The sequence below is a fragment of the Oenanthe melanoleuca genome, chromosome 21 (genome assembly GCF_029582105.1).
Source record: "Oenanthe melanoleuca isolate GR-GAL-2019-014 chromosome 21, OMel1.0, whole genome shotgun sequence".
Classification (NCBI taxonomy): Eukaryota; Metazoa; Chordata; class Aves; order Passeriformes; family Muscicapidae; genus Oenanthe; species Oenanthe melanoleuca.
In genome coordinates, this window is record NC_079354.1 from 3433767 (window position 1) to 3459778 (window position 26012).

Here is a 26012-nt window from a genome sequence, read left to right on the forward strand (position 1 = left end):
AAACAATACACACAGATCCAAATGGCATCAGCAGCCCTGGGCTCACCTGAGTTTCTGCTGGACGATGGTGGCTGCCCGGCGGTTCTGCCTCCTCTTGCCGCACTCCTTGTAGCTGCGGTAGTACTGCTGGATCAGCATCGCCGCTCGCCGGCTCTGCTGGAATTTTTTCTGCTCATAGTAACTTCGGAATTTGCTCTGGATAAGAATGGCAGCTTGCGTCATCTTTTTATAAAGTGCATACTACAACAGAAACAAAGAGAAGCTGAGGCACCCCAGTAAGACCAGTAAGAAGCAGGTTCCCTATGGTGAAAGACTCTTGAGCCACTAAGACGTGGTGAGAAGCAAATGAGTATCTGTTCCCTGACTGGGAATTGTGTAAGAAAATGGTGACAGCAAACTAGAACAACTGTAAGATTAGGGGCAAAACTTATTCTGTATCAAGGAAACAACTATCTGTTTTTCTGCCTGTGGAACAGTTTGACTGGATTAATGGAATCCTAGAGTAGTTTGCCCTGGGAGGAATCTTTAAAGGTCCAACCTCCCCAACATGAACAGGGACATCTCCAAGGAAATCAGGTTGCTCAGAGCCCCATCCAGCCTGCTCCTGAATAGGGCATCTGCCACATCTCTGGGCAACCTGTGCCAGTGACTCACCAGCCCCACTGTAAAAGCTTTCTTCCTTGTATCTAATCTGAACCTACCCTCTTTTAGCTTGAAACTATTACCTCATCTTATTGCAACAAATGTCTGTCCCCATCTTTCTTAAAAGCCTAACAACCCCAACAAACTTCCAAAATCACAATAGTTATACGTCTAATACTGAGCCTAAGACACAGGCAAAAGTAAATTTCATTAGAAATCTGTAATAAGCATCCAATGAACTCACAAATTTGCACTTCCCAAACTCCACCTAGCACTGTATTATTTCTAGCCCTGTGATTCCAAGTAAAGAAGGCACTAAATCTTAAAAAGAAAATTTTTATTCTACATCCTTTTCCTCTGAAAGCATGCAAGGTGATGACCACTTAACAGAAACCATGTGCATTCATGCATATTTTTAAGTCCTTTCTAAGATGGAAATATAGAATAATCTATAGAAGTTGTTATAGAAGTATGAGTATGCACTCATACTACTATAACAGAGGTTTTCAGTGTTTACTCTTATTTCGGCAAGTTTTAATACTTTCATGTCTATTGTTCTTGGATATTTTATCAGATTTGACTTCTGCTTACTTTATCAGATAGATGAGTAGCAGCTACTGCCCTGTACAGGGCAATGTCCTAATATATCACAGTATTTTCCACTCTACTGGAATCAAAAACCCCAAAAGCAAACAAACAACCCTCCCAACACAGCCCCAAAGCAAAAAACCCTCCAATATCATCACAGACCACCATTTACCAAATTTCACTTTTTGGAATTGAAGCAGTCATTAGGAACAGTTATATTTTGCCATTATTAATTTCTATTGGGTTTTTTGTTTCCTTCTTTTTTCTTTTTAATATTTTTTAGTTAATGGATCAGATTGTGGTTTTAAACTCATTGTTTTAAGTAAGTCCACTCATGGGCTGGTTTTCCTTCAAAGCTCTAGCCCAGATGGGACTTCTGTGGCTGAGTTACAAACCCCTGAACAGAAGGGTTCAAAAACTGTTCAAAACTGTGCCATGAGCTGTGATTGTTCCAATCCAGTCACAAACCTCAGTGCAGTAACAGATCAGAGGAACAGACATGTGGAAGAGAAATTAGCAGTCACTGTATAGACCAGACACCAATATGTTTGCATGCAACTCTAAGACCTGAGTAGCTGCACCTGTCCTCCTCTTGTTCCCTTCTTCCTTCTGGGAAGGGGATCAGTGGAGATGTCACCTAAACTCCTCCCCAAAGAGGAAAGCCTTGACAAGCTCAGTGTCCCAGAGCTCAACACACTTGTGCTGACAGAACAGTCCTCAGCCTGACACAAAACCACATGGCAGGGGGAAGCTGTGGATGGAATATCACCCAAGGACACATTCTCTCCAGGAAAAGCACACCTTGCCTCCTGGTAGTCCTATGAAAAGCTCAGCTGACTCTAGAATCTGATGAGAACAAGATGTTGCACAGCTGGAAAACCCATCTTTTCAGCAGAGAATTATTGACTGTGAACAGTTTAAGATTGGCATCAACAGTTGTGCCTCCAGCATGAGCAGCAATGTACTGAGATGTTGGTCTCAGGAATTCAGCACACAGGTATTTCAAAGATGAATGGTCAAAATACTTCAGCAAGCAGAATGCAGAGGACATTGGCTCACAGGTGGGATAAAAGTTCTGTGCTCCCCAAATGCCAAGGCAAAGGTCATCAAGTGACAGCTAATCAGGAGCACTAAAGGAAAGCCTGTCCTCTGGAAACTGGCTGTAAAATCCTCCCATCAGCTCAGCCCATCCCTGCTCATGGGAGCTGATGCAATTGTGGCACAGCAGTCCCTACACAACTCCCAGAAAGTCTGGTTTGACAGTGACTTCTCAACCACAGGCATTTATTAGTGGACAGTATTAAAACATTTCTCTAAAATGCCAGGTTCTCCTTGTTTATACTGAGAGTGAAAGTAGTGACCCAGGGGGAACTGTTTCCACAATAGTGTTTGTATTTGTATTACCTTCAAGGCTATCCAAGTAAGCTTGGGGAGAAACAGAAAAATACATAGTTAATGTTAGTTCTGCAAATAAAGAATGAAAAAAAAAAAAAAAAAAAAGAAAAAAAAGAAACCAAACCAAAAAGACCCAAATAATCTTCTTTCAAAAAGAAGCAATTCCAGGATCCAAGTCAAAGCAATTTGTCAAGCAGTTTTTGAAAGGAATTAAGTTTCCCTACCACAGGAAGCATCACTCCAGAAGGAAACCCATGTGATGGGCTGGATGTGAATCACCATACAGTCACCTAACACTAGAAAGGCTTCCCAAATAAACGTTTCTGAGGGTTGTAAAAGAGCACAGGTGCCTTGTCTCACCTTCTGTGAACATGATGCCAAGCATTAAACAGACTGTGTCTAGCAGGGTAGAGTGCAAAGAGAGATATGGTCCTCACCAAAGAAACCCAAAAGCAAACAACAACAGCAAAAAACCAAAACAAAAATCCCAACCAAAAACTAAAAAGGAAAGGTATCTTCTTTTCCTGGGGTTGAGAACTCAGCCTGAAAACATGCCTCCACACCAGAGTCTGGAGAACAGTCTCAGTCCTGGAAAAACTCACATCAAGCTACAACATGTGATGTCCCATAGTTTAAAAGTTTAGTATGTGCAAAATAAAACAACCTGTTTTTCATCTTCACCTTTATCAAAGGCAAAACCGACTTCAATTTCACAATGAAATTTGGCAAGCAACTAGTCAGAGAATAGTCTCCTCAAACTGTAGCATGCATAAAGGCCAATATGGAATACATCACAGCCTTCCATCTCACAGCAAAAACAAATTTGGGGATTCCCTCCAAAACTACGATTCAGAACACGAATCTTCTTCCCTTTTCAATTTTGCCTGAGCAGGGTATTTCATTACAGCAGGCTGAAAAGCATAGGACAGGAACAGTGGGACAATGCCCACTACAGCAGGGTGTGTTCACAGCACTTAGATGTGCTTCTGAAAACGTCACTTTCTCAATTACCTGTTTGTACTTTCGGTAGCAACGCTGGATAACAGCAGCAGCCACCTCCTGCTGTTCCCGGAGAGGACGACCCTGTGTGGACAAAGAAAGGAGCAGCATCAGTCAGAGTGCACCAAAACCCAGGACAGGTGATGTGGCTCTTTGCTGCTTGCAGGGCAAACCTCTCCTGTCAATGCTTCCTGGTCCAACTGAGGCCCAGGCACTTCCTGGAGATGCCTCTGCTGTCAACTCACATAAGGAACAAACCTTCAAAATGCATCTTTACACCAAATGGGCACCTAAGCAGAACATGTGGGGTACATTTTGAGGATGTGCTTTGTGAGTGCTGCTCTGGCACAGCAGGTGTGCCACGGCATGGCATGTACTCTCCATTTGTTGGACAAACATCAACAAGCAAACATCAGAAGCACTGGAAAGGTTATGATAGAAACTGCACCCTGGAGTGGGTATTACCCACATTTTGGTTTGTAACAAATTACATGCTGTCTCACACACCCATTAAGGAAGACACTGGACATTTGGGCCACATACCTTGTATTTCCTGAATACTGTCTGGACGAGTTTGGCAGCTTCATAGAGTTCTCTCTGCTCATGATCAGACAGAGTTAACTGTGCAAACTCATTTTCTACCTTCTCGCTGGTGGATGCACTCAGAAATTCAGACCAGTCTGCTGCCGAGGGAAGGCTGGGTTTCTCAAAAGCTATTTCACTGATTGGTGAGCCTGCAGGGCTCAAGCTGGTGTTCGAAGAAGGGGTCAGGGGTTCACTATACAGACTTCTGAAACACCAATCACAGTAGGAATTATTGGCTTACAAAGCATGTGGGCTGGCATCACAGATAAGGACAACAACATTTTTGAGCTCAAGACAGAAGTTTATGCTCCCCCCACATCTCTCCAAGCAACATCCCACACCCCTGAGCCTGCCTGTCCTGCACTGCACAGATGTGGTGCTGGAATGATATTTCATGAGTTTGTAGCTGTGCTGGCAACAATATATCTGAGCACAAGATGGGCCTGAAAGACCAGAACTGAGCCTCACTGAGAACTGGCACCTGCAGGCTCTAGAGTCAGAACATGCTGCCCAGCATACACACCACATCAAAACCCAGAGCAACTCACAGCTCCCACTGACCTGATCTGTGCAGCACTGGGCAAGTGATCGACATCAGCAAGGTAACTGGCCAGCCAGCTCATGGTGGTGCTCATGGCAGCACTGTCTGTCCTCTCCGCCAGCAGCGATTCCATTGGCACAAAATTCTCCCGCTTGATCCTGTCAGGTGTAGCTTCAATAATGTGCTCTGCAAGTGTCATCATGTTCACCTGTCAAGGGGGAAAGAACAGCAAACTTTAGCTGCCTGGTAGAAGGTGCCTTGTTCTTCCATGTTACAGCTCAGCTTTAGACAGAATTCCCCATTTCGCCCAAACCTGTGGAAGCTGGAGTCTACAGTTTGTCTCTGCAGTGAAGAGAAATCCATTAACCAGTACTCATTTGCTTTTCTGCCTCTTCATACCAAGCACTGCAGGGTTTCATATTCCCCAAAGTTCTTATTTTCCTTTATGGGAAGGCCAAGAGATCTGGTGAAAGGTCTCTAAGCCCTCCCTCTACAGCTGTCACTAGTATGTTATTTCCAAAGGGAAAGTGACTTTGCTGCTCTTTTGCTGAGATGTCTTTGTAGGGACTGCTGCCCAGTTCCCACAGGTACTGGGCCACCTGAGTCACATGCACTGCTGTGATCAGCCTCTCCTTTTTCCTTTTTCCTTGCACAACTGCAAACAATTTTGTGCATTCTGTATGCTGTTGAAGTGTATGCCAGTATACAACCCTAAATGCTAAGCATTAGCCTTTATGTCTGTGTTGAAATTGGAATGTGTGACCACCTCCCTCCTCAAAGCACAATTCAGAGTCTCTAGGGGCCTCCACGGGAGTTTCTCACTGTCAGGATTCTCTTTGCAGCCTTTGTGCTCTACAAGACTGCTGATCTTGGTGCTGTGGGTGTGTTTACCTGCAGTTCATCCATGTGGTGCAAGCAGTCCTCATCCCCTGCACTGTCCCTGTAGGACAAGAGTTCTGCATCCACCATCTCCCTGTCAGCCATCATCAACACATTCATCTGCTCCCGCTGGCGCAGCCGATGGGCCACAGCTTCCTTCCCCAGGCCAGTGCCCTTCTGGCTCCCTGCCACCTGCACTGCAGACACACCAATATAAATGTCTTTTGGGTTCCATTTGATGCCTGCTTGGCTGCCAGAGCCTCGGTACCCAGTAACTTCTGGGATGTGCTGGGAGAGCTCCCGGCCATAGTCCCTCAGCCCTTCACTGGGGCTGATTGTCTCAGTGGAGGATTGCTTGGAGCTGGAGTTCTGCTTCCTAACGCTTGGCTGTTCCAGGCTCAGTGCAGTGGAAAGCAGCTTCTCTTGCCGGGCTTGAAAATACTCAGGGCTCAGCTTATGCTTTTTGGGTGCAGGGTAATCTTTCTGAGTCTCACTGCTGTAATAGCTGGAAGGTTCTGATCTTGGCCGCCTCAGCTCTGTAAACAAACAGATCAATGGTCAAAACTAAACATGCAACTCAGGACTGCTATAGGAACATCAACAGCTTCTGCCTCAGGCCAAAGTTTGTGCCGTGCTCTATGGACACCTGAGGGAATGTGCAAAGGGAGTAACAACCACCCAGGGAGGATACTGTCTCAACCACTCCTAAGATACATAAGTCTTTCCAGGCATTTACTCCTCTTCCTGATGCTTATGCAAGTGTATGGAGCACAAGAAAAGAATTAAGCACGGACAGCAAGGCTACAGGTGGCACCCGCTGCCCAGGTGAGCTCCTTGCCCCCACATTTTCACATGTTAAATGTCAGCAAAACAGAGCACGCCCTCCAGGACGTTTTACCTGTGTTTGTACTGGAAATCACTGTGACTCCCTTCTGAGGCTCCTGAGAGGCGACAAGCTCACTGTGCCATTGGGACACCCAGTTCTCTGTGTTGGAGTCTGTGCTCGAGGGGCACTGAATCCTGGGGTTTTGCCCAAGCTGAGTTTGCTCATCTCGCTGTAGCTGCTCCAAGCACTCTGCCAGCTTCACGTGGCCCCGGGAGCGCGCAATGGCCAGCGGCAACCTCCCGAGGGAGTCGGGAATGGAGATGGCTCGGCGGTCCCACTTGTACAGCACAACTGCTGCATCCATGTGGCCCAGGGCACATGCCCACATCTAAAGAAGAAAAGGTAATTGACCCACTGGGAGAGCTGCCTTCTCCTTTCTTATTAATGCAGTGGAGTCTGGTCCCAGCTCAAGGAAAATCTCTTCTGATAAACAAAACTATTACATGCTCAAAGTCAGCAGATTACTTTTATAAATGTCCTAACCCAGAAAAAGGCCAGTACAGAGGACTGAATACATGCTATTCTCTCCTACAACAGAGAAACCTCCAATTGACAAAGCTGACAGTTTTCTTTTGTTTTGGGTTGGTTTTTTTTGTGACACTGACATCACTGCCAAGACAGAACAGCTTCATACACAAAGAATGTCTGAGGTCAGAAACATGCAGGCAGGACCAAAGGTTGGGAACAATAAAATCAATACTCTGAGTTGTAAACTGGCAGTTCTGGTTCCATCTGTTTTGGCTTTTTGCTTGTCTAAGCTCTCAGTTGAGATTTCATGGCTCCAGTGACCAAGACAGCTTATAACTTTACAACCTCTACATTAAACAGTCACAGAGGACAATGTGAAAGAAGGCATGTAAAGTCCTTTTCACACCATGATAGTGGAAACTAGATTCTGTGTAAAACACTGACCAGAACCATCTGTCTGTTCCCTTTTCTCATGTTTCTCAATGACAAAGTTTTGTTCTGTGTGCTCTTTCTCAACAAAATTACAGGAAGCTGATAGTACCATGTCTTACCATGTACGCAGAAGGAACACAAAGGAACATCTACTCCCCAGAGAGTGAAACACTTTAGGAAAGTAACACATCAGAAATAATTCCCCAAAGACTCAGACTCTCTTAGAAGCTTCAGACCATGCTCTTACCAGAGGAGTGCAGGAGAAATGATCCACATTCAAAGGGTCAACTTCCAGCTCCAGATCAATGCTGTCTGCATGTTTGGTGCTGCAGGGGAAACAAGAGAAGGAATGATGCTCTGTAGATATGTCAGGATCATTGTCTGTACCACAGAGAAGAGGCCACATACATGCCCACAATGCATGTATTTACTACAGACAGTGCCCCCACCACAGACATAAAGAGCATGATACATCTAGTGACTGGATTCACTCTCGAGAGACAGGTCCCATCAGATCAGGGGATAGGAACAAGTTCAGGGGCTTGGCTCTTTGCACACAACAACCAGAAGTGTGGACTGAGCAGTTTTCATATGCTCTTGCCATGCCTGCACTGACACCCCAGAGTCCAGCAGGCTGGGTCTTACCGCCATTTGATGAGGGTCTGGATGAGAGTGGCATAGCCCTGGGCAGCAGCCAGATGGAGCAGTGTCATTCCTCGGAAAGTCTTCGAATGGATCAAGTGTTTGGACTTTGCCCAGCACGCACGACTCATCATCTTCTCGCACACCACCACCACGCGGCTCTCAAAGCAGCTGCCCAGGGTCCCAGTCCCAGAAACGCACTGAAACACCACACACATCCCGGTTTAACCATGGAGAGGAGCTGCAGCTTGTCCTGAACAGGCAGCCTTCCACTTCTACAAGTACTGAGACAGTGGCAAATGCGACTGAAAACCGGCTGCTGTTAGACACCCACAAACCAGACTTGTTACTTAGGACAAACTATAACCCTTTCCAAACCCCATCCCCTCAAGAAAACCTCTGCTAAGCAAGCATAAAGCTGTGCCTGAACACAGAAGGGCTCATACCTGCACCTGTGTTCCACTGTTCCCATTCCCATTGCTCCCGCCTCCTACTCCTTGTTTGTGTTGCTGGGAGCCAGTCATTTCAGCCATTCTCCTCTCCATCTGCTCGAGTCGCTCCAATATGGACATCCTGAACTGGTTATCTAGGTTGGAGAAAGCCAGAGTAAGGACATTTCCATGGAAAGGAAGCTCAGGTTTTGACAGCCAATTATAGTTACACACAGCTAGCTTGGAAGTGATAAGAGGAGATTTGCTCTGCTTGCAAACGTACACACACACTTGCCCTGCAGTGTCTTAGCTCTTCAACTCCCTGCAGCAACCCTTTGACTGCGATTCCAGAGAACTTCCTCACAGAAAAATGAAAAATGCAGGCAGAAGACAAATCCCTTTCCTTGTGAGTCCAGCCGTATGCATACAATACTAGGAATAATGCAGAGTCTTTCAAAACACAAACAAAACAAATATACCCATTCAGAGAGCATTTCAGTAGGATCACATCTGCCATTTTAGAGTCACCCCCTACTTCACAATAGTCCTGAATTCAGCTTGGCTTACCTCCTGGAATCATGCAATAATGGTACCTGGAAGAAAAAGACTGCTCTGCTTCCTTCTGTGCTTAGGAAAAGGAGCCTTTGACAGGGCATTTGTTCCTTCCCTGGCAGGCTCCTTTTCTTGAAAAACAGCTTCCACCATGTGCCACAAACAGAACTACCAGAAACTGGCATATGGGCACTGACAATCTTGTAACACCACTCTGGAAAGCTGTGCAAATCTGGAGCCCTCTGTTCCCTGCAGAGGTCTCAGGGCTGTGCTGCTGATTTTCCTCTCATTGCACTGTAACATAGCACTATTCTAGAGCTACTAAGGCTTGAATGGTGGAGCAGGGAGGCTCAGACAGATTAACAAATCATGGCTGAACCTGATGCCATAGAGATCAGCTGAGACAATGATTCTCTGCATAGGGCCAGTCAGTGAAGAGGGAATGGCTGCAAATGCAAAGCTCCTACTGTCCTGTGACCCATAAGGGATAAGTTTCATGCAGCTCATGCGAAGCTGGGCAGTACTATTTTGTGGATAGGGAACATTTAATGAATCTTGGTATCATGTTAAGAGCATAGGTAGTAAACTGTAAGGGAGAGACAGCCCTTATACTGTTCAGTTTCATGCATCCATACAGATGGTGTGGTGGTGCAGAACACTCACAAACCCAGAACCAAGCCCACTGACAGCAAAAGGAGTATGTGCACTAAAATAGACAAGCTCTGATGACGTTTTAAGCATGTCAGTCTTCTCCAAGAACAACACTGAGCCCTCCCTGGAAGGCTGTAGGAGTATTCATGCTACACTCAGAGGCACAGCTCTCAGTAGAGGGTACTGGAGAGATGTGGATCCCTGCAATAAAGTCCATTCTGCAGACCATCGATACAAGACAGCTCAGGTCCACTGGTGCCTGGAGACATCCCCTTCTCACCAAGAGGATGCTGAGGTCTGACAGCAGGCAAGAGCTCCAGTCCCTTCTGGCCAGCTTCAGCATCCCACTCTGGCTGCTCAAGAGCCAGGGACAAAGGACTGTGGCCAGCACCTCCCATCTAACCTCATGTCAGAGGTGATCTCACTAGTCCAAAAGATTTATTATTAGCGCCTTACTAATCCTTCAGTTGTCCTGTTGATTGCAAAGCCCCTGGGAAAGGAGTGGCAGCTGTATCATGAAACGCCCACGGCGCTGATGCCGGGTCAGGACCCCGTCCCCCAGCTGCGGTCAGCACACGGCAGCGCCACAAGCCCTGTTTGCCCAGCAGATCTTTGTTCCAGGAGTGCTGCAGTGTGCTGCAGTGCAGTCCACACCGCTGTCTCCTCCCTCCCATTGCCAGGCGGAGCACGTCCACTGCAGAGCCCGGCAGAGCCCCGGCCCCGAAACAGCTGCGAGCTCGGGCACTGCACCAGGGCCAGGGCTCTGCTCCACACAGGTAATGCCACCCTCCCCAGCGGGGCACCAGCACCTGCATTTGTTACAGCTGAGAGCAGAAAGCCACGCTGGGTATCACAGCCCTCAGCCTTGCACAGGCAGAAACGGCATCTTTTTAAAAGAAGAAATTTTGCTTGAACTGAAGTAATAAACCAACAAGCTCAGGGCTGCAAGATTCTGGGATTTACTCCTACTCATTTAGGGGTCATAATTCTGTACATTTGGAAACAAAAGGAGAAAATTCCAGTGAAATGCAGAAGTACAAAGTGCTAGCTCCCCCTCCTTTTTTTTTTTTTTTTTTTTTTTTTTTTTAATTCCAATCTGAAACCACTCTGGAACAGAAATGGAGGATCCTATGTTTGTGACTGTCTTCCAGGCTCTTCTCTCCTGACTTTATGATCTGTAATGAGTGAAGCCTCCACCTTTCCTGATCCCAAGCTAAAGATACTGAAAACTTCCTGTCAGTTTTTGTCAGAAGACTGAACCCATCAATGTCCCCAGACAGAAACACTAAACCAAACAAATGAAAGCAGGGAATTTTTCTTAGGAAGCAGAATTCAGAACAGCATCTGGTGTTCCCAGATATTCCTGTTCAGACACCTGACAGTGCTCTTGGAAAATACTAAGGGCAGGACTAACTGGTTCTGACCAAATCAGTCACTTTAGAAATACCCTGCTATTAATAAAATGGGAAGTAGAAACAAACATTCTGGAGTGCCAGCACAGCACAGCCAGAGCCTCCTCTCTGTGTCTAGAAGAGACCACCTGAATTTACCCAGATCAGGGTGTGCCCCTAGATGAGAAATCTCCAGGCAGCAAATGAAGTAAGTGGGGCAGCAGTTCAGGGAAGGTGCCCCTATGCTGCCCATTTTATAGGTGACCAAAATTGGCCTAAGCAAGCTACAGCCAAGAACAATTCCAAAATTATTTATTAATTGTGCTTTCATTATTCTGTAACATCAATAGCACCAAGATGTTCCTTTCAAAAGGAACTGGTCACTTGAAGTGCATGCACTGCACTAGTCTACAAAACAAACAAACAAACACCCCCAATAAACTAACAATAAAAAAAACCTACAACAAAGAAAACCCAACCAAACAAAAAAAAAACCCCAAAAATTATACTAAACCACAAGAAAGAAAAAACAGGAGGCAGGGAGGGAATAGGAGAAAGAACACCTTCCCCCAAGGTTTCTCCTGAACTCAGCAATGAGGCAAAAGGCTCCTCTTCCATCCCAGCCCTGAGCACACACCAGATTAGCAGCATTTTGGACCTTGTCCAGCCATTTTACATTTCTGTTGCTGATGAGCCAACAGATGTACCTTGCAATACCTGAGAGAAGGGCTACCAGAGCCACAGAGCTGAATGTTACAGCTACCCCTCTGAGAAGTTCAAGACCTTTAATCCTGTGTTATTTCTCATTTTTCTAGTCACAGTCTTATCTCTCTTGCTTACTTCAGGGGTCTCTGCAGGGCCACCTGCTTAACGAGCACTGAAGTTACAGGAACAGTTTCCACATTCTTGTCTTTTCCAGCCAGCACAGGATCTAATGACAAGCAAGTCTCTTGCAGTGCACTGAAGATGAGAGCTCAACAGCACAAAAATCACTGTCCAAATAAGTTTTTCTCCTGCTACATTGTACAGGAAATCTAAAGAGCCCAAGCAAATGCCACACACCAGAAGAACCCTCACTCCATCCAAAAGCAACAAAGATCCATATGGATACAAACATATCCACATATTTAAGGTTTTGCCCAAAAATTATGCTTTTGATGATAGAACTCAGTATCTTTTTGAAAGCTAAAAAGTTAGACATGCAAATTTGTGCATTTGTTGAGTTTTTCCATTACATATCAATCTAAGAAAAGTCTTAATGCTCTTTAGTAAATTACAGAGACTGTTTTGAAGGTGTTCTTCAAGGCTTCCTCCACCAAAGGCGATAAAAATAACTACATCTCCAAGATACAGAGTAATTTCACAGAACATATTCTGAACACTGTATCTTTCATGGAAATTATTCTTCTTCAAACTTAACAGTATCAATGTAACACCAAAATTACTTCTTGCTATCTTTCCCCTAGCATAACAAGGAGAGGTGGTGGCAACCTGAGGGGAGCTGAACTATCCCAGCAGGGAGGGACTGGGAGGAGCTGCCTGGTCAGATTTTGACCAGTACTAAGAAACTGGTTTGAGTTTCATACTCATTTCCCTAAAACATGAACATGAATCAGTGCAGAACAAGCTTCATTTTCATCTGCATTGTGTCAGAGAGCCTTCTACTGATCACAGTAATGACAGAAGTATATGCACTGAATCCATCTAAAGATGCAGAAAAATTCTGATATAAATTCTCTAAGGATACATGGCTGTTTACATCAGCTAACATCTTACAGAGTTACAGCCTGTATGCTTGCACAGTTACATCCAGGCAACCTGGATATTGTTTAATGTTACCTTTTTTCTTTTCTTTTTTTTTTTTTTCCCCAGGGTTGGTTTAATCCAGTGGTGTTTTCTTAACCCAGATCCCTTTACAATGAATTTAAAGTACCAACAGCTGTACCAACAGCTCAATAAGCCACCATGGCAGGCACAGAGAGTGGAAAATACAGAGAGCAGAGGAGTTAGTTTCATCTCCAAGATTCTGGAAGCCACACCTCCATTTTCTCCCTGAGTGTTCTCCAATAAACACTGAATTTCCTCAGTAAGAAGCTGAACAGATGCCAGCCATTTACGTGACACAAGTTTTCACTGGAGGCTGCAGAAGCACGTGCCTTGTGCAGCCTGGTAACAGCTCCTGACTGCACAGAGCCTGTATTGACACAGGAGCTGAAAGACAGCACTTGCACATATTTCACCTGCACCCCCTCCACAGCCCAACCCAAATCCACTTCCAACAGCAGGATTTCTGGTTTTGAGCTGTGCATGCAGTGTCCCCCATGGGTGGCCACAGCTCAGAGCATTGCCTCTGCCCACACTTGATTACAACAGGTACTAAAGGCACACCTTCATCAAACATCAGCTCTGCTCTTCAACGTGTGGTACCCAAAACACCACATGGAGCTAAGAGAACAGCAAGGCACAGCACTAAGTGACAAGCCCTCCTCTGCTTAACAGGCCAATTTTAAGAAATGAGCAGAGAGAGCTGCTTTTATAATCTCTGCACACTGCTGTACTGGCCAAGAACACATCCCAAAGGATCTTCAGTCCTTTTGCCAAGCAAGTTTCAAACAGCAAGAAACTAACTGTGCTACACACGACTTGAAAGTGCAGCCAGAACCATCACAGGGAAATACTGCTGAAAATACAGATGAAAAATAAACTGGCAGTTCTTAGTAGCAAGCAGTGTTAACAACACTTACTCTTTTTTCACACTCTCCCCTGGAGGTCTGGAGGTTTTTGCCATGCTGCACAATCAAAATGACAGACAGATAAAATGACAGTGTCTGGATGGAAGGACTAAAGCAGGAGGGTCCATGATCTGCACATTCCACTGGGGCTGCATCTGCCCAGCATATAATTATCCCCCCACAGAATTCTAAACACTGAGCTAACAGTGGTGTGCAAGAGCTGCATCTGCACGTGTTCCCAAGCACTGTGCTTAGATAGTCTGGTGGAGGAACCACTCTGAGGGCTTTGACTTCTCAGCCTGTGCTGTTTCCTTACTGGCAGTTTCTGTGTTAAATTATTCCCTGCATGAGAACACACAGACTGAAGTGAACAAGTGTGACAGCTGAGCACTGTAAAAAAAGCCATGCAGCATGAAGACATTTTTCTGTTTTGCAGAGCAAGCCAGAATTCTCTCACCAAATTCTCTCATCCAGCACAAGCTGTGGGTGGGGATGGAAGCAGTCTAAGGCCACGTCACTCACAGTGCCACTGCTCTGTTTCTATTTTGCAAATCATCTGTCACTGGTCCCTAAAATCTTGCTCAATTCTTCTGTACAGTACAAATACTGAATATCTTTAATGTTGCAGTAATAATCTGATCATTTATTGCTGTTTTCTGAGGTGGCATTGTTCCAGGAGCACCTATTTCTGAAATTAAACTGCAATTACATCCTCAACCCTTACATTACAATCTTTATGAGAACCTCTCTTTAGCACTAAGTTGTTACAGGTCATGGTCTCTACCAGAAAATGAAAGCATTTAAAATTCATATTCAAGGACAAATGCATATCTATGTTAATGAAGCAGGTCACTTCCAGGGCTTTTGATCAGTGAGAAATGCCACAACTACCAAGGTATGAGATGAGGAAAACATTGTATTGAACAATCTGAGCTTAAGCAGCAGCTGAAGAAACCCCATGCTTTCACCCAAGAAATGAACACTACTGGGCATGAGCAGGAATGATGAAGTCATCCTGACTTCCACACACAGGTAGTCTCAGTGATTTTAAGCCATTAATTCATCTGCCAAGGCATGATTTCTTACTGTCAACACTTTCCCCATAGCTCTTCCAGTGCTGCAGGACTTCAGCTATTACCCCCATGCCCTGTGGGATTACTCTGTTCCTCTCTGTCACTCCCAGTAGCCAGTGCTCCCTCAAAACAGGGTACTTCTCTACTTTAACATGCCATTACTAGAAAATAGAAGCAGGAGGGCTGCTCAGGCTGACTTTTTCCCCAAGTGACAGTCTCTATACCAACAGCAATAAAGCACTTGCTGCCCCACTTTTCAGGCTGCTCTTCCCCAGGGCTTAGAGAGGGCAAGATTTTAATGCTATCCAGGAACAGTTGCTTCAGGAATCCAAGGAAAGTTTTAAACATGCTATGTGTAGTTTATATATTTTAGAGGTAGGGCACACAGCTAAAGACATCACTTCTTGTGCTCTTTAGTAATTTGTATAAAAATTTAGCTGCCTAAAGTCAGTCTCTGCATCTCAGGTCAGAAACTGACCTGACAGGTGCCAATACTAAGAAAAATGTACAGTACTATGAAAAATGCTCTTGGATATATGCAAAGAGCAACAGCCTGGGAGAACATGCTGTGCTGCTGCTCACCTGCCCAGTGCCCCTGGAGATTTCCTCCTCCAAGGGCTACATGCTACAGGGGCTACAGAAAGGAAAAAAGCATCTCGTGCCACACTATGCAGTATCTGTGCTTACAGTATAGTGTATGGTATATATGTATGCATATAGTAACAAATCTGACCCAAGTTTTCTCATTATATCTGCAATCTCAACAGTCAAAATACTCACTCCGAAATCACCAGACTGAAGAGCAGCATGCTATAAAATGGCCTCTATTTGCTGCCAAGTTAGATAAATAGGAATTGCTGCGAGCTACAAAACTCTGAAGCACTGGAACAGGTCAGCAAGCGAGACAGAGAGCTCCTTTGCTGGACGGAAGCTTTCATGAAGTCTGACATCAGTCACGTTTACCCCATCTAAACTGCACGCAGTCCACACAGTCTCCTGAACTCCTCTTCCTAGTCCCACTCTTCCTGGCTAAGCACGCTGCAAAACAAGTTTTCCAATAACGTGGTCCGGAGCAGGCGTGTGCTTCCAGCATCCCCAAGATCCCCAAAAAGGTCTGGGCTACCGACCTCCTCCTGTGCCGTACCAGCTCAGAACACGAGGCTGTGAGCTGGAGGCGCTCCGATGAAATGTGTCCTGCTGTACACGTGATGCTACAATTAAAGTGCTGTCACAACTCTGAGCCTGCATCGCAACATCACTCGGGAGGGGCTGGGGACCAACACGGGAGGGCGAGTACATGAAAACAAGACCGTGTCCCACGGCTGGGGGCACGGCGAAGAGGGCACAGCGAGCAGCAAGGCGTGCAGTCATCGTGGAAGTGCAGCAGAGTGAGGCACAACACAGAAGCATGCAGATTTAAACCCAAACAAGCACTGTGCGACACTTTATCCTGCAATACTTACTGAAAGCAGCACTTTGTCACATGTGCACGTCCACCTGCAACGGCTGGGGGTCCCGGACCCCTCTGTAGTCCCTCTACCTGCTTCCAGGTAAATAATGTGACAACACCTGGCACCAGAGGACTGACCTGGGAGTCTACAAGGCATCAGCGGAGGCTCCAGCCAGCATCTGGCGCAGACCCCGCAGGAGGGGCGGGCAGAGCAGGCTCCCCCCAGACCTGCTTGTCGTCTCTCGCATCCTCGCAGCCAACTGGAGCCCCGCCGTCCTGTCGCAGCGCCGGCGGCTCTCAGCGGTGCCCGCCCCGCGCCCCGGCGGCCGCAGCGCACGGGCTAATGCTGGCCGGCATAGCCGGGGCTCGGGGCGAGCTCGGGCGCCCTTCAGCCACCGCGAGCATCGCGGCCCGAGCGCCGGGGCCGCGGGGCCGGGGTCGGCAGCGGGCTCCGGGAGGCGGGGGCCGGCATGCGGGGACGGGCGGGCCGCTGCTCGCCCCGGGACCGGCGCCGCCTCAGAGCCCACAGCCGCGGCTGCCGCCCGCCCCGCGGCTCGCCCTGCGCCGTGACAAACACCCCGGGGCGGCGGCGGCGGCCAGCGAAGGCAGCGGCGTCCCGGGCGGAGGGTCAGGCGGGAGCTGGGAACCGGCGGTCACCCCCACGGAGCCATCACCGCGCCCGACACCCTGACACACCCGCTAGCCCCGGGCGGCCGGCACCTGCCCCGGGGCACTTGGCAAGGGGAGAGCGCCGAGACGGCGCCGCAGCGCGCTCCGGCTGCCCGGGCGGAGGGACAGCAGCGGCGCGGGGATCGCCACCGCCCTCAGCCCACGCCGGGGCCCCCCGCCGCCCCCATCGCGGGCCGCCGGCCGCGAACGACGGGCTCCCCGCCCCGCGCTCAGCGCCGGCCCAGTGCGGCTGCGGGCGGGCGGCCGCCGCCTCCCATTGTGTGCGCGGCCCGGCCCGGCCCGGCCCGGCCCCGCTCCGCTCCCGCCGCGGGCCCGCCCCGCCCTGACGTCACCGGGCCCCATTGGCGCCACCGCCGTGTTTACCGCGGCCCCGCGGCGCACCGAGCGCCCGCCGCCCCCGCACGGCAGCGAGGCAGCGCCGGGTCACCTTCCCGCTCACACGCGCAGCTCTCATTTCGCTACACACACAATATTTGTGCTTATTGCTCTAATCGGGCGAATTTGCACAGCGTTATAACCGGACAGAATTTCGGAGGCTGTGCGGTCCCACGATCCACGGAGGAACCGCAGACTCCTCGGGGCAGCAGGGCACGTTCAGTCATCGGCCTGAGAGCAGACACGGCCTCCCAGAGGAATCTGGTGTCTGACCATGAAGTCAGGCTGGCTCAGAAGACAACACTCAGCATAGCAAATTAGTTATTCCTTGCCTCAATTCCATCACATTATGTTCAAATGGAAAAGGACAGTCTGGGAAATGCAGTCAGAGCAGTAGGAGACTGGCTTCCTGTAACAGTGTCCTTAATAGCGTGCAAAAGGAAAAAAATCACCAAACACATCTCAGGATATATAAACAGAGCCGACAAAACCTTCACACTACAGAGGAGTCAGTCGAGGGGAGGATGAATAAAAACTTGTGAAGTTTACTGGATAGCTCCTATCAAGGGACCAGGTATCTGTGTCCTCTACCAATGCTCCCACATCCTGCAAAACTGCACCACAGCCTTGTAACAGGGTACAAAACATTCATCCCTATTCCCTGAGAGAACCCAAATAAATAATCTTTTACGGTAACATCCAAGATACAAACACCAGGCACCTCTACTCAGATGGAAAGAGGAGTGAAAAACAGTGATACTGTTCATCACCACAGACTTTTTTTCCACTGAAAGTCTCTTATGGCTGCAAAACATTCACTGATACTGAACACATCTCTCCTACCGGACTCTGCCCTGCATCTCATCACATGCTAAGAACAGCATCTGATCCAACTAAATAGACACATGGCATGGGTTTTGGTGATGAACATCACCACTGTACAGGAATCATGTACCTGTCAGACTGTGGAATGCCACAGGTAGCACACACACACTGTTTGCTCACATGATTCCACGCTGAAATGAGAGTTTGGATACCCCTGGTATGGCCACATCATAACACAAATCAGCCACCAAGCCCCCCAGTGTTTTTATGTTCTCCAGCTGGGAAAGACAGCCACATCACAAACTGAGAACCCAGCAGTAGCTGAAGACTGCCTGTCAGGTGCTCCTGCATCAGTGCCATTTACATTCAGTACCAGTCACACCCTGTCCAACCCATACACACTTGAGTCATCAGTACACACACGGCCTGCCCCTATTTTTAGGTTCTGTCCTCTTTCCTGCAGATGCATAAGTGTTATGCCAACAGCACTTACAGCCATTTCCTGGAATTTCTGATCACGTCCCATGCCAAGGCAACATCATCTCTACAGACACTTTATGAAAGCAGCAAAGGCTTCTGCAGAGGGCAAATACATGTGCTTTCCACTGGGAATCAGTTCTGAAATACCTTTATAATTTGTTATGCCATGAGAAGATCTCTGCCCTTCAGTTCAGCCTTCAGTTCTTCAAGCCTCATTTGTTTTTTGTTTTTCTTTCTTAAAAGAACCTCTCTTCAGACAGTGAATGAAAAGTGAGGTCAAATGGCTATAAAAGCACACAGTGGCTTCTGAGAACTGAGTTTCACATAGAAAACAGAAAAGGCTGCCAAGTCTATCAGCAGAGATCAGGATCACATGAGAGTGCTTCCTTTATGAAAAAAAGGTTTGTTTTGGAAAGAAAGAACACCACTATTCTAATTAACTAGGGAAAAAAAAAAAAAAGCAAGAACATCAGCAGCTGGGTCAACTGTCCTTTTGTAAAAGATCTAACTCATCCATGGTGTGAAACAAGGAAAACTCAGAATAAAACAAGCATCTCTGTATAGTTCAGAACAGGGTGCACAATCCTTCATGGCACAGCAGACAGAAGGATCCCTTCAGAAGACAGTACAGAACATGCTCCCTTCAAACTCCTTTTCTACCCATTACTACACTTGGTTCAATTTAGTCCTAGAAGCAGGAGTGTGGTGGGAGACAGTCTCACAACCCCCCCCAGTCATTAGCAGGACTGCTCCCTGATCCCAAAGGCCAGCACTTATGCTGTGCTCAAAAAAAAAATACCGTGATTTTTGTCTTAATGTAACTGAAAACATAGAGTTCACATATAGAGTGACTTTGGCTTTATTTTAAAGGGATTTGTGGAAGGGAATTGTTTATCTAAACTTAGATGAGAAGGAAATTGCTTATTCTTTTCCTAGGGTGTTCCTGGGTATGGCTGTTAACCCCATCTCTCTGGCAGTGGTCATTCCAGCTGGAATCATAAACTGTGTTTTAAAAATGCACTGCAAGCAAACTCAGAGTGTTCTACTGAATTAATTAAAAAGAATTTTAAAATTCTTGTCAACATTTTGTGACTACAAATATTCCTTGAAAGTCTTCCTCGAAAATCTTCCCTCAAGACTGTGACATTCAGTAGGGCAAGAATTTTAAGCAAGGAAATTAAAGCAAACAGAGAAGTCAGAGAATTGTGTATTTATTCAATTGATAGAATCAACTCACATTAGTTTTTACCTTGGCTAGTTAAGCTAACATTTGTTCTCTAACAGTAAATTAGAAGATGTAGCTGGTCCTTTAAATAATAGTGTAATCTGCTCCCTTTGGAGCACTGTGCATCAAGGCAGAGGCTTCTGATAAGTCATGGTTAGTATAATTATTCAGTCTTTTTCCCTGAAGGGCCTCTGCAATGCAGCGGTCCTCTTACTTTTTTTTTCCCCTCCCTGTTAGCAATGCCCTAGTTTGTTCACTGCTGCAGTCCCCCTCCCTTCCACCATCACCACAGCATAACAACCTCTAATTGAGAGCTGGGCTGCTAACCAAGAGCACCCAGAGAAACAGCAGGGACACCAGAGACAGCACCCACAGCCACCTTCTCAGCTCCCCCGAGTTCAGCAACGCTGAGGGAGCTGTCAAACAAGCGATTCAAAACCTACCCACTTGGCATTCCAGCCCTGCAGAATTGCTAACAGCTGAGTATCAATCCCCAGCACACTATCAGCTGCACTCCACCGGCAGCGGGAGGCCTCGCAGCAGATGAAAAGCACCTACAGACTCTTAGAATCCTCTCAAGTCAAGCAAATTCGATTTTGATGCTAAACATAAGACTTTGTGTAAGAGACAGTTCTATTTCTGTTTGCAACCATGCCTCTGCAGCCACGTCACAAAGTTCTCTTCACTCTGCAATACCCACAGTGCTCTGTCTCCATGCTGCTCTTTGAAAGTGGTACCATCCCAGCTTCTTTGCAATGTCCCTCTTGTACATCACTATCTCCCCATTTCCTGCTTAAATAAACACACATTTTTCTACACAAGCTAAAGTTTTAGATTTCTCAGGAAAGACAATTCCAGGGTAAATACTTTTCTCCTTCTAGAAGTTGGGCAGTATGATCAGCTTTCTATTCAGACAAAAAAAACCACCCCTTTCTCACCTTGTATAAAAGGCAGCAACATTTTGTTCACAACAGAACTAATAAGACTTTTCAGCGAGAGGACTTTGATTAACATTGCCACAGCACTTCCTGTCAGGACAAACTTGCCCCTTGACATCCCTCCCCAGCAGGAGCTGCTCTGTCATTCACAGTTCTACATTTGGTGTGCTTTCTTAAGGAATATCCCGTGTTTCTTACCGTCCAAGGACAGCCAGTCATGCTGGGAGGAAGGCAGGGTTGGCAGAGCTCTGGCTTTATATTCAAATACCACAGAGTTGGAGATGATCTGATTGTTGAAGGCAACTTGCAAAGTCACAAGCCCAGTGTCATGAGCTAAAAGGAAAGGACGTTGTAAGACAGAGAACTCCCCACAGAAACCCCCAGCTAGGAATTACCCCCATGTGCTAAGTATTGGGCTGAGAGCAGGTGAAGAGACAGGAGCTGAACAATATTTTTGTGACTATACAATTCAAAAGTCAAAAATACCAGTTGGTATATTAAAACATGGAGATGTTAAGCTTAAGAGTCATCTAATGGGTTGTTCTGGCAAAAGGCAGAATCATTTCTAAAGACTGAGCAGCCTCACTGCATTTCCAGTGGAAAGCTGGGGCCTAGCAATGAGACCAAGTTATTCTTCATCCACCTGAAATCATACACTGAGGGCCATCACTACTGAAAATCTCTGTGGAGAGGTTAGAGGGGTTTTCATGGTGTAAGTGGAAAAGGGCAAAATGTAGGCAAATCGAGTCAGCAGAGCAGTGAGTGCACCCCTGAATAACAGTTACTCCTTAATTTGCTCTTTCCAAACAAAAGGAATGCTTAGAATTATTTTAAATTATTTCAAATAATTATTTTCAAGTTATTTAAAGATTCTAAATAGCATTTGTTATGATCTGTTGTGATGTATCAAGATGTGAAATTGCTGTTCTCACACTAAATTGGTCAAAGAAAAAGGAAAATCTTCTCAAAGCCTATGCACTCTTGTACATGTATATGATGTAATGAGGCTCAGAAACCAGCAGCTTAGGAGAGCAGTGCTCCTTACCTGGGCAGTAGCAGCGCAGTACCCCTGGCTGAATTAAAGATGCAGGCACTGAGATCTGATCAAACAGACAGCTGTAATTATTGCTGGCTTCCTGCCACGGGCCGGTAATCAGGACCTTTACTCCTCCCTGTGAGGAAAAAAAGGGAGAGACCCAAGCGTGACAGGAGAGGCCACGGGGTGGAGGAGCGAGGCCGAACGCGCCCGCAGCCCCTTCCCCGCGGCCGTGCTGCCCTCGGGCGGCCACTGCGGGCAGCGACACTGCCGGGAGGGGCAGGGACACAGCGGGAACGGGCAGGGACACAGCGGGAACGGGCAGGGACACAGCCGGGCACAGGCAGGGACACAGCGGGAACGGGCAGCGACACTGCCGGGAATGGGACACAGCGGGAACGGGCAGCGACACTGCCGGGAATGGGACACAGCGGGAACGGGCAGGGACACTGCCGGGAGGGGCAGGGACACAGCGGGAACGGGCAGGGACACAGCCGGGCACAGGCAGGGACACAGCGGGAACGGGCAGGGACACAGCGGGAACGGGCAGCGACACTGCCGGGAATGGGACACAGCGGGAACGGGCAGGGACACAGCGGGAACGGGCAGGGACACTGCCGGGAGGGGCAGGGACACAACGGGAACGGGCAGGGACACTGCCGGGAATGGGACACAGCGGGAACGGGCAGGGACACTGCCGGGAATGGGACACAGCAGGAACGGGCAGGGACACAGCGGGAACGGGCAGGGACACTGCCGGGAATGGGACACAGCGGGAACGGGCAGGGACACTGCCGGGAATGGGACACAGCGGGAACGGGCAGGGACACAGCGGGAACGGGCAGGGACACTGCCGGGAGGGGCAGGGACACAACGGGAACGGGCAGGGACACTGCCGGGAATGGGACACAGCGGGACGGGCAGGGACACAGCGGGAACGGGCAGCGACACTGCCGGGAGGGGCAGGGACATAGCGGGAACGGGCAGGGACACAGCGGGAACGGGCAGGGACACTGCCGGGAATGGGACACAGCGGGAACGGGCAGGGACACAGCGGGAACGGGCAGGGACACTGCCGGGACGGGCAGCGCCACTGCCGGGAGGGGCAGGGACACAGCCGGGAATGGGCAGGGACACAACAGGAACGGGCAAGGACACAGAGGGAACGGGCAATGACACTGCCGGGCAGGGACACAGCCGGGCAGGGACACAGCGGGAACGGGAAGGGACACTGCCGGGAGGGGCAGGGACACAGCCGGGCAGAGACAGGGACACAGCGGGAACGGGCAGGGACACAGCCGGGCACAGGCAGCCCGGGGGGACGGGACCACCGGTACCGCTCCCGTCCCGGTACCGCTCCCGTCCCGGTACCGCTCTCTGCCCGGTACCGCTCTCTGCCCGCTGCGGCCCCTCCCGGTACCGGCCCGTGCCTGCCGCTCGGCGAAGGCCGGGAATGCCCGGGATGATCACCGATCACCCTCGCGGGGCCGCGTCCCCTGAGAACGGAGAGCGCTGCGCCGCGGGGAAAGGGAGAGCGGCCCTGAGCAGCTGCTGCACACCTCCGTACAGACACAACAGGGCTCCGAGGCCGGGCCTATGAAAACAAAACCCTTTCTTCTTCTTCTTCTTCTTCTTTTTCTTTTTCTTTTTTTTTTTTTTTAAGTGGCTCAGTCTCTTTCCTCACACATTCCTTCACAGCAGCAAGGTCTGTGCTACTGTGCCACACTTTCAGCTTATGGGGCATGTGACTGATTTTGGAAGTCAGTGAGATGGAGGGAAATGCTGAACTCACTAAAGCTGTGCAGGCCTTGAAATATTCTACTAGGAACATCAGTGACAAATTTAAGGCACAGCTCCAGTTTGCAAACTCTACTGCTCTACTGGGCCTAGGTAACACCATGAAGCCATCACATGGGAAAGATTCAGCTTTCAATGAAACAATGCCTTTCTGTTCAGATGCTTCCTAAGTGAAGAAAGGGCCCTGTCAGGATAATGAAGTGCTTCATTAAAAGTAAACTCAGACATGCAAGCGGCCTTGAATGCTCTGACTTGGAGAGAAATATTTAAAAAGCTTTTTCAAAGCTTTAACAAAACAGTTCCCTTATTAATAAAGCAGTAAATGTCAGTGAGTAAAAGCCCTGGACTTACCTCAGGGTAAGACCATTCTGGTGAATAATCTGTCACCATGAACAAGCGCCCACTCTGCTGCAGCAGCCCCAAAGTGCCTTGTGCTGCAGCTGCCGAGACCACCTCCGCCACGTGCATGTATGCCATGGTGCTGGCTCCGTTCTCCGTGCTGCTGAGCTGCATGTTGGCTTGCTGAGGGCTGCAACAAGGAATGCACATTTCGGCCTGGTTGTACGTCGCTCTGTTACTGTCTTCAGGCTGAGACAGTCCAGCACTGTCACCTGATACCAGCTGGTGTCCATACAGAGCATTGCTCCCACCTTCCACCGATATGAAATCATTAATTAGATCAGAAAACTGGTTGCTGAAGGAGATGTCAAAGTGGTCCAAGTTAAGCTCCATGTTGGAGGAGTTATTTAAGCTAGGATGGGCCACAGGATAGAGTCCTTGTACCATGTTTCCTTGGAGAATAGGGAGGTTATTTCCATTCCTGATACCCCCGTTGGCCTCAGGCTGCAAGTAGTGTTCTGTGTTGCAGGCTTGAAGATCCCCTGATTTAAGTAGATTTTCATTTCCTTCTGCCTGCTGGGAGGTCTCCATGGGAACTTCAGCTTCTGCAGTCATAGCCTGGAAGTTTGCTTGGAACTGCATGAGCTGGAGAGAAGAGGTGGACTCTATTCTGGTTTCCACTGTGCCATTACAGTTGGAAGTTGTTTGGGACGAGGGCTCTGTTTTCACATTGGAGATTCCTAACGTGTTCACAAATGAGCTACCTGTGTCATTCAAATTGTTGTGAGTGTTTTGCTCAAGGGGAAGAGGTTTGCTGGCATCCTGCAGAAAGAAGCTGGGGGAAGGGGTCTGATGGACGTGAGGGCTCTGGATGGTCTGATTGAAGCTGGAAGAATAGTCCTTGTTAGAGTCAATGGCACTGAAGTCCATCTGCTCCAGGGTGGTACTTGGGCTCAGACCTCCTCCAGATGGAAGTAAACCTGAACCAGTACTGAGTGTGAGAGTGTTAGATGCAGAAGTGGAGGAAAAAGCTTCTTTGGACATCTGTTGTTCAAAAGATGTGTCCTCAGTTTTAATTTCTTTTGTGAGGGTTGTATTGAAGTTGAAGCTACGCTCTGTTGTGGGTGACTGCTTTATGTTGGTATTGATGCTGTCACTTTTCATACCTCCTCCACCATAAGTCTGCCCTTGCTTGGGATTGTTAAGAAAACAGTCTGGGTCAAAATTCATGGTGGTTTCTGGAATTTTCCTACTTCCTTCTAAAGTTGTTGAGAGCACAAGTTCCTCAGAGACAGTGCTGGGTAGCATCGACAAGCTCTCTGAACTGCCAGTTGTTGGAAAAGCAAACTTGTGTCCATCTGAACTCACAGCAAGTACCAGTCCTTGTGCAGCTGCATCTGAGGACAGAAGGTGTTGATTTGGGCCAGACGTGGGTGACATGGTGTACACAGCTTCACTGGTGACTTCTGACATAAATACAGTGGCACTTTGTGACAAACTTCCCATAACTGATGCTACAGCCATACTGGACACACCCGTGACAGCTGGGCTATCTGCCATATCTGGGTCACTGTTTAACCCACTGCTGATGGACACAGGAGAATTCTGGGTCGTGTCAGGGACCTCCACCTGGTTGGTGGAAGAAACCTCAGTGCTGTTTTGATGGAGCAACACTGGTTTTGCCACTTTGCCGTTCCTCTTCTCTCGGCTGGAGGCCTTGCCATGACTGTGCTCGTTCTTGCCTTCTGAGACATCGTTATTTTGTACCTCTGAATGAGTGCTGTACCCACCTGTCCTTGGTTCAACCTTTGGTGATATGATGCGGTGTTTGGCACTGTTACACTTGTGATGCACACTGCTTCCTGCCCCTGTGCCAGAAAACAACAGTATTTGCTGTTCAGTAAATGCAAAATTAGGACAATGCTAGTTGTGTATCTCATGCCTGTATCAAGGGACAGCTATGCTTGTGC

At 48.1% G+C, this 26012-nt stretch overlaps 1 protein-coding gene across 2 annotated transcripts in view; it reads right to left on the reverse strand.

Moving 5' to 3' along the window:
* The window catches only part of CAMTA1 (calmodulin binding transcription activator 1), a 239814-nt gene that overhangs the window by 19325 nt on the left and 194477 nt on the right, over positions 1-26012 (reverse strand). Inside the window, exons 9-21 of one of the 2 annotated variants that reach the window (XM_056508365.1) lie at positions 24055-25910; positions 21916-22042; positions 21069-21203; positions 8504-8643; positions 8061-8257; positions 7663-7741; positions 6528-6843; positions 5642-6165; positions 4771-4958; positions 4168-4414; positions 3637-3708; positions 2635-2655; positions 47-240 (exon numbers count right to left, since the gene is read on the reverse strand). In XM_056508365.1, the coding sequence (XP_056364340.1) occupies positions 47-240; positions 2635-2655; positions 3637-3708; positions 4168-4414; positions 4771-4958; positions 5642-6165; positions 6528-6843; positions 7663-7741; positions 8061-8257; positions 8504-8643; positions 21069-21203; positions 21916-22042; positions 24055-25910 (4096 nt within the window). Of the gene's footprint in view, positions 1-46; positions 241-2634; positions 2656-3636; positions 3709-4167; positions 4415-4770; positions 4959-5641; positions 6166-6527; positions 6844-7662; positions 7742-8060; positions 8258-8503; positions 8644-16475; positions 17265-21068; positions 21204-21915; positions 22043-24054; positions 25911-26012 lie in introns of those variants that run through there. The other variant, XM_056508364.1, reaches the window with a different exon arrangement.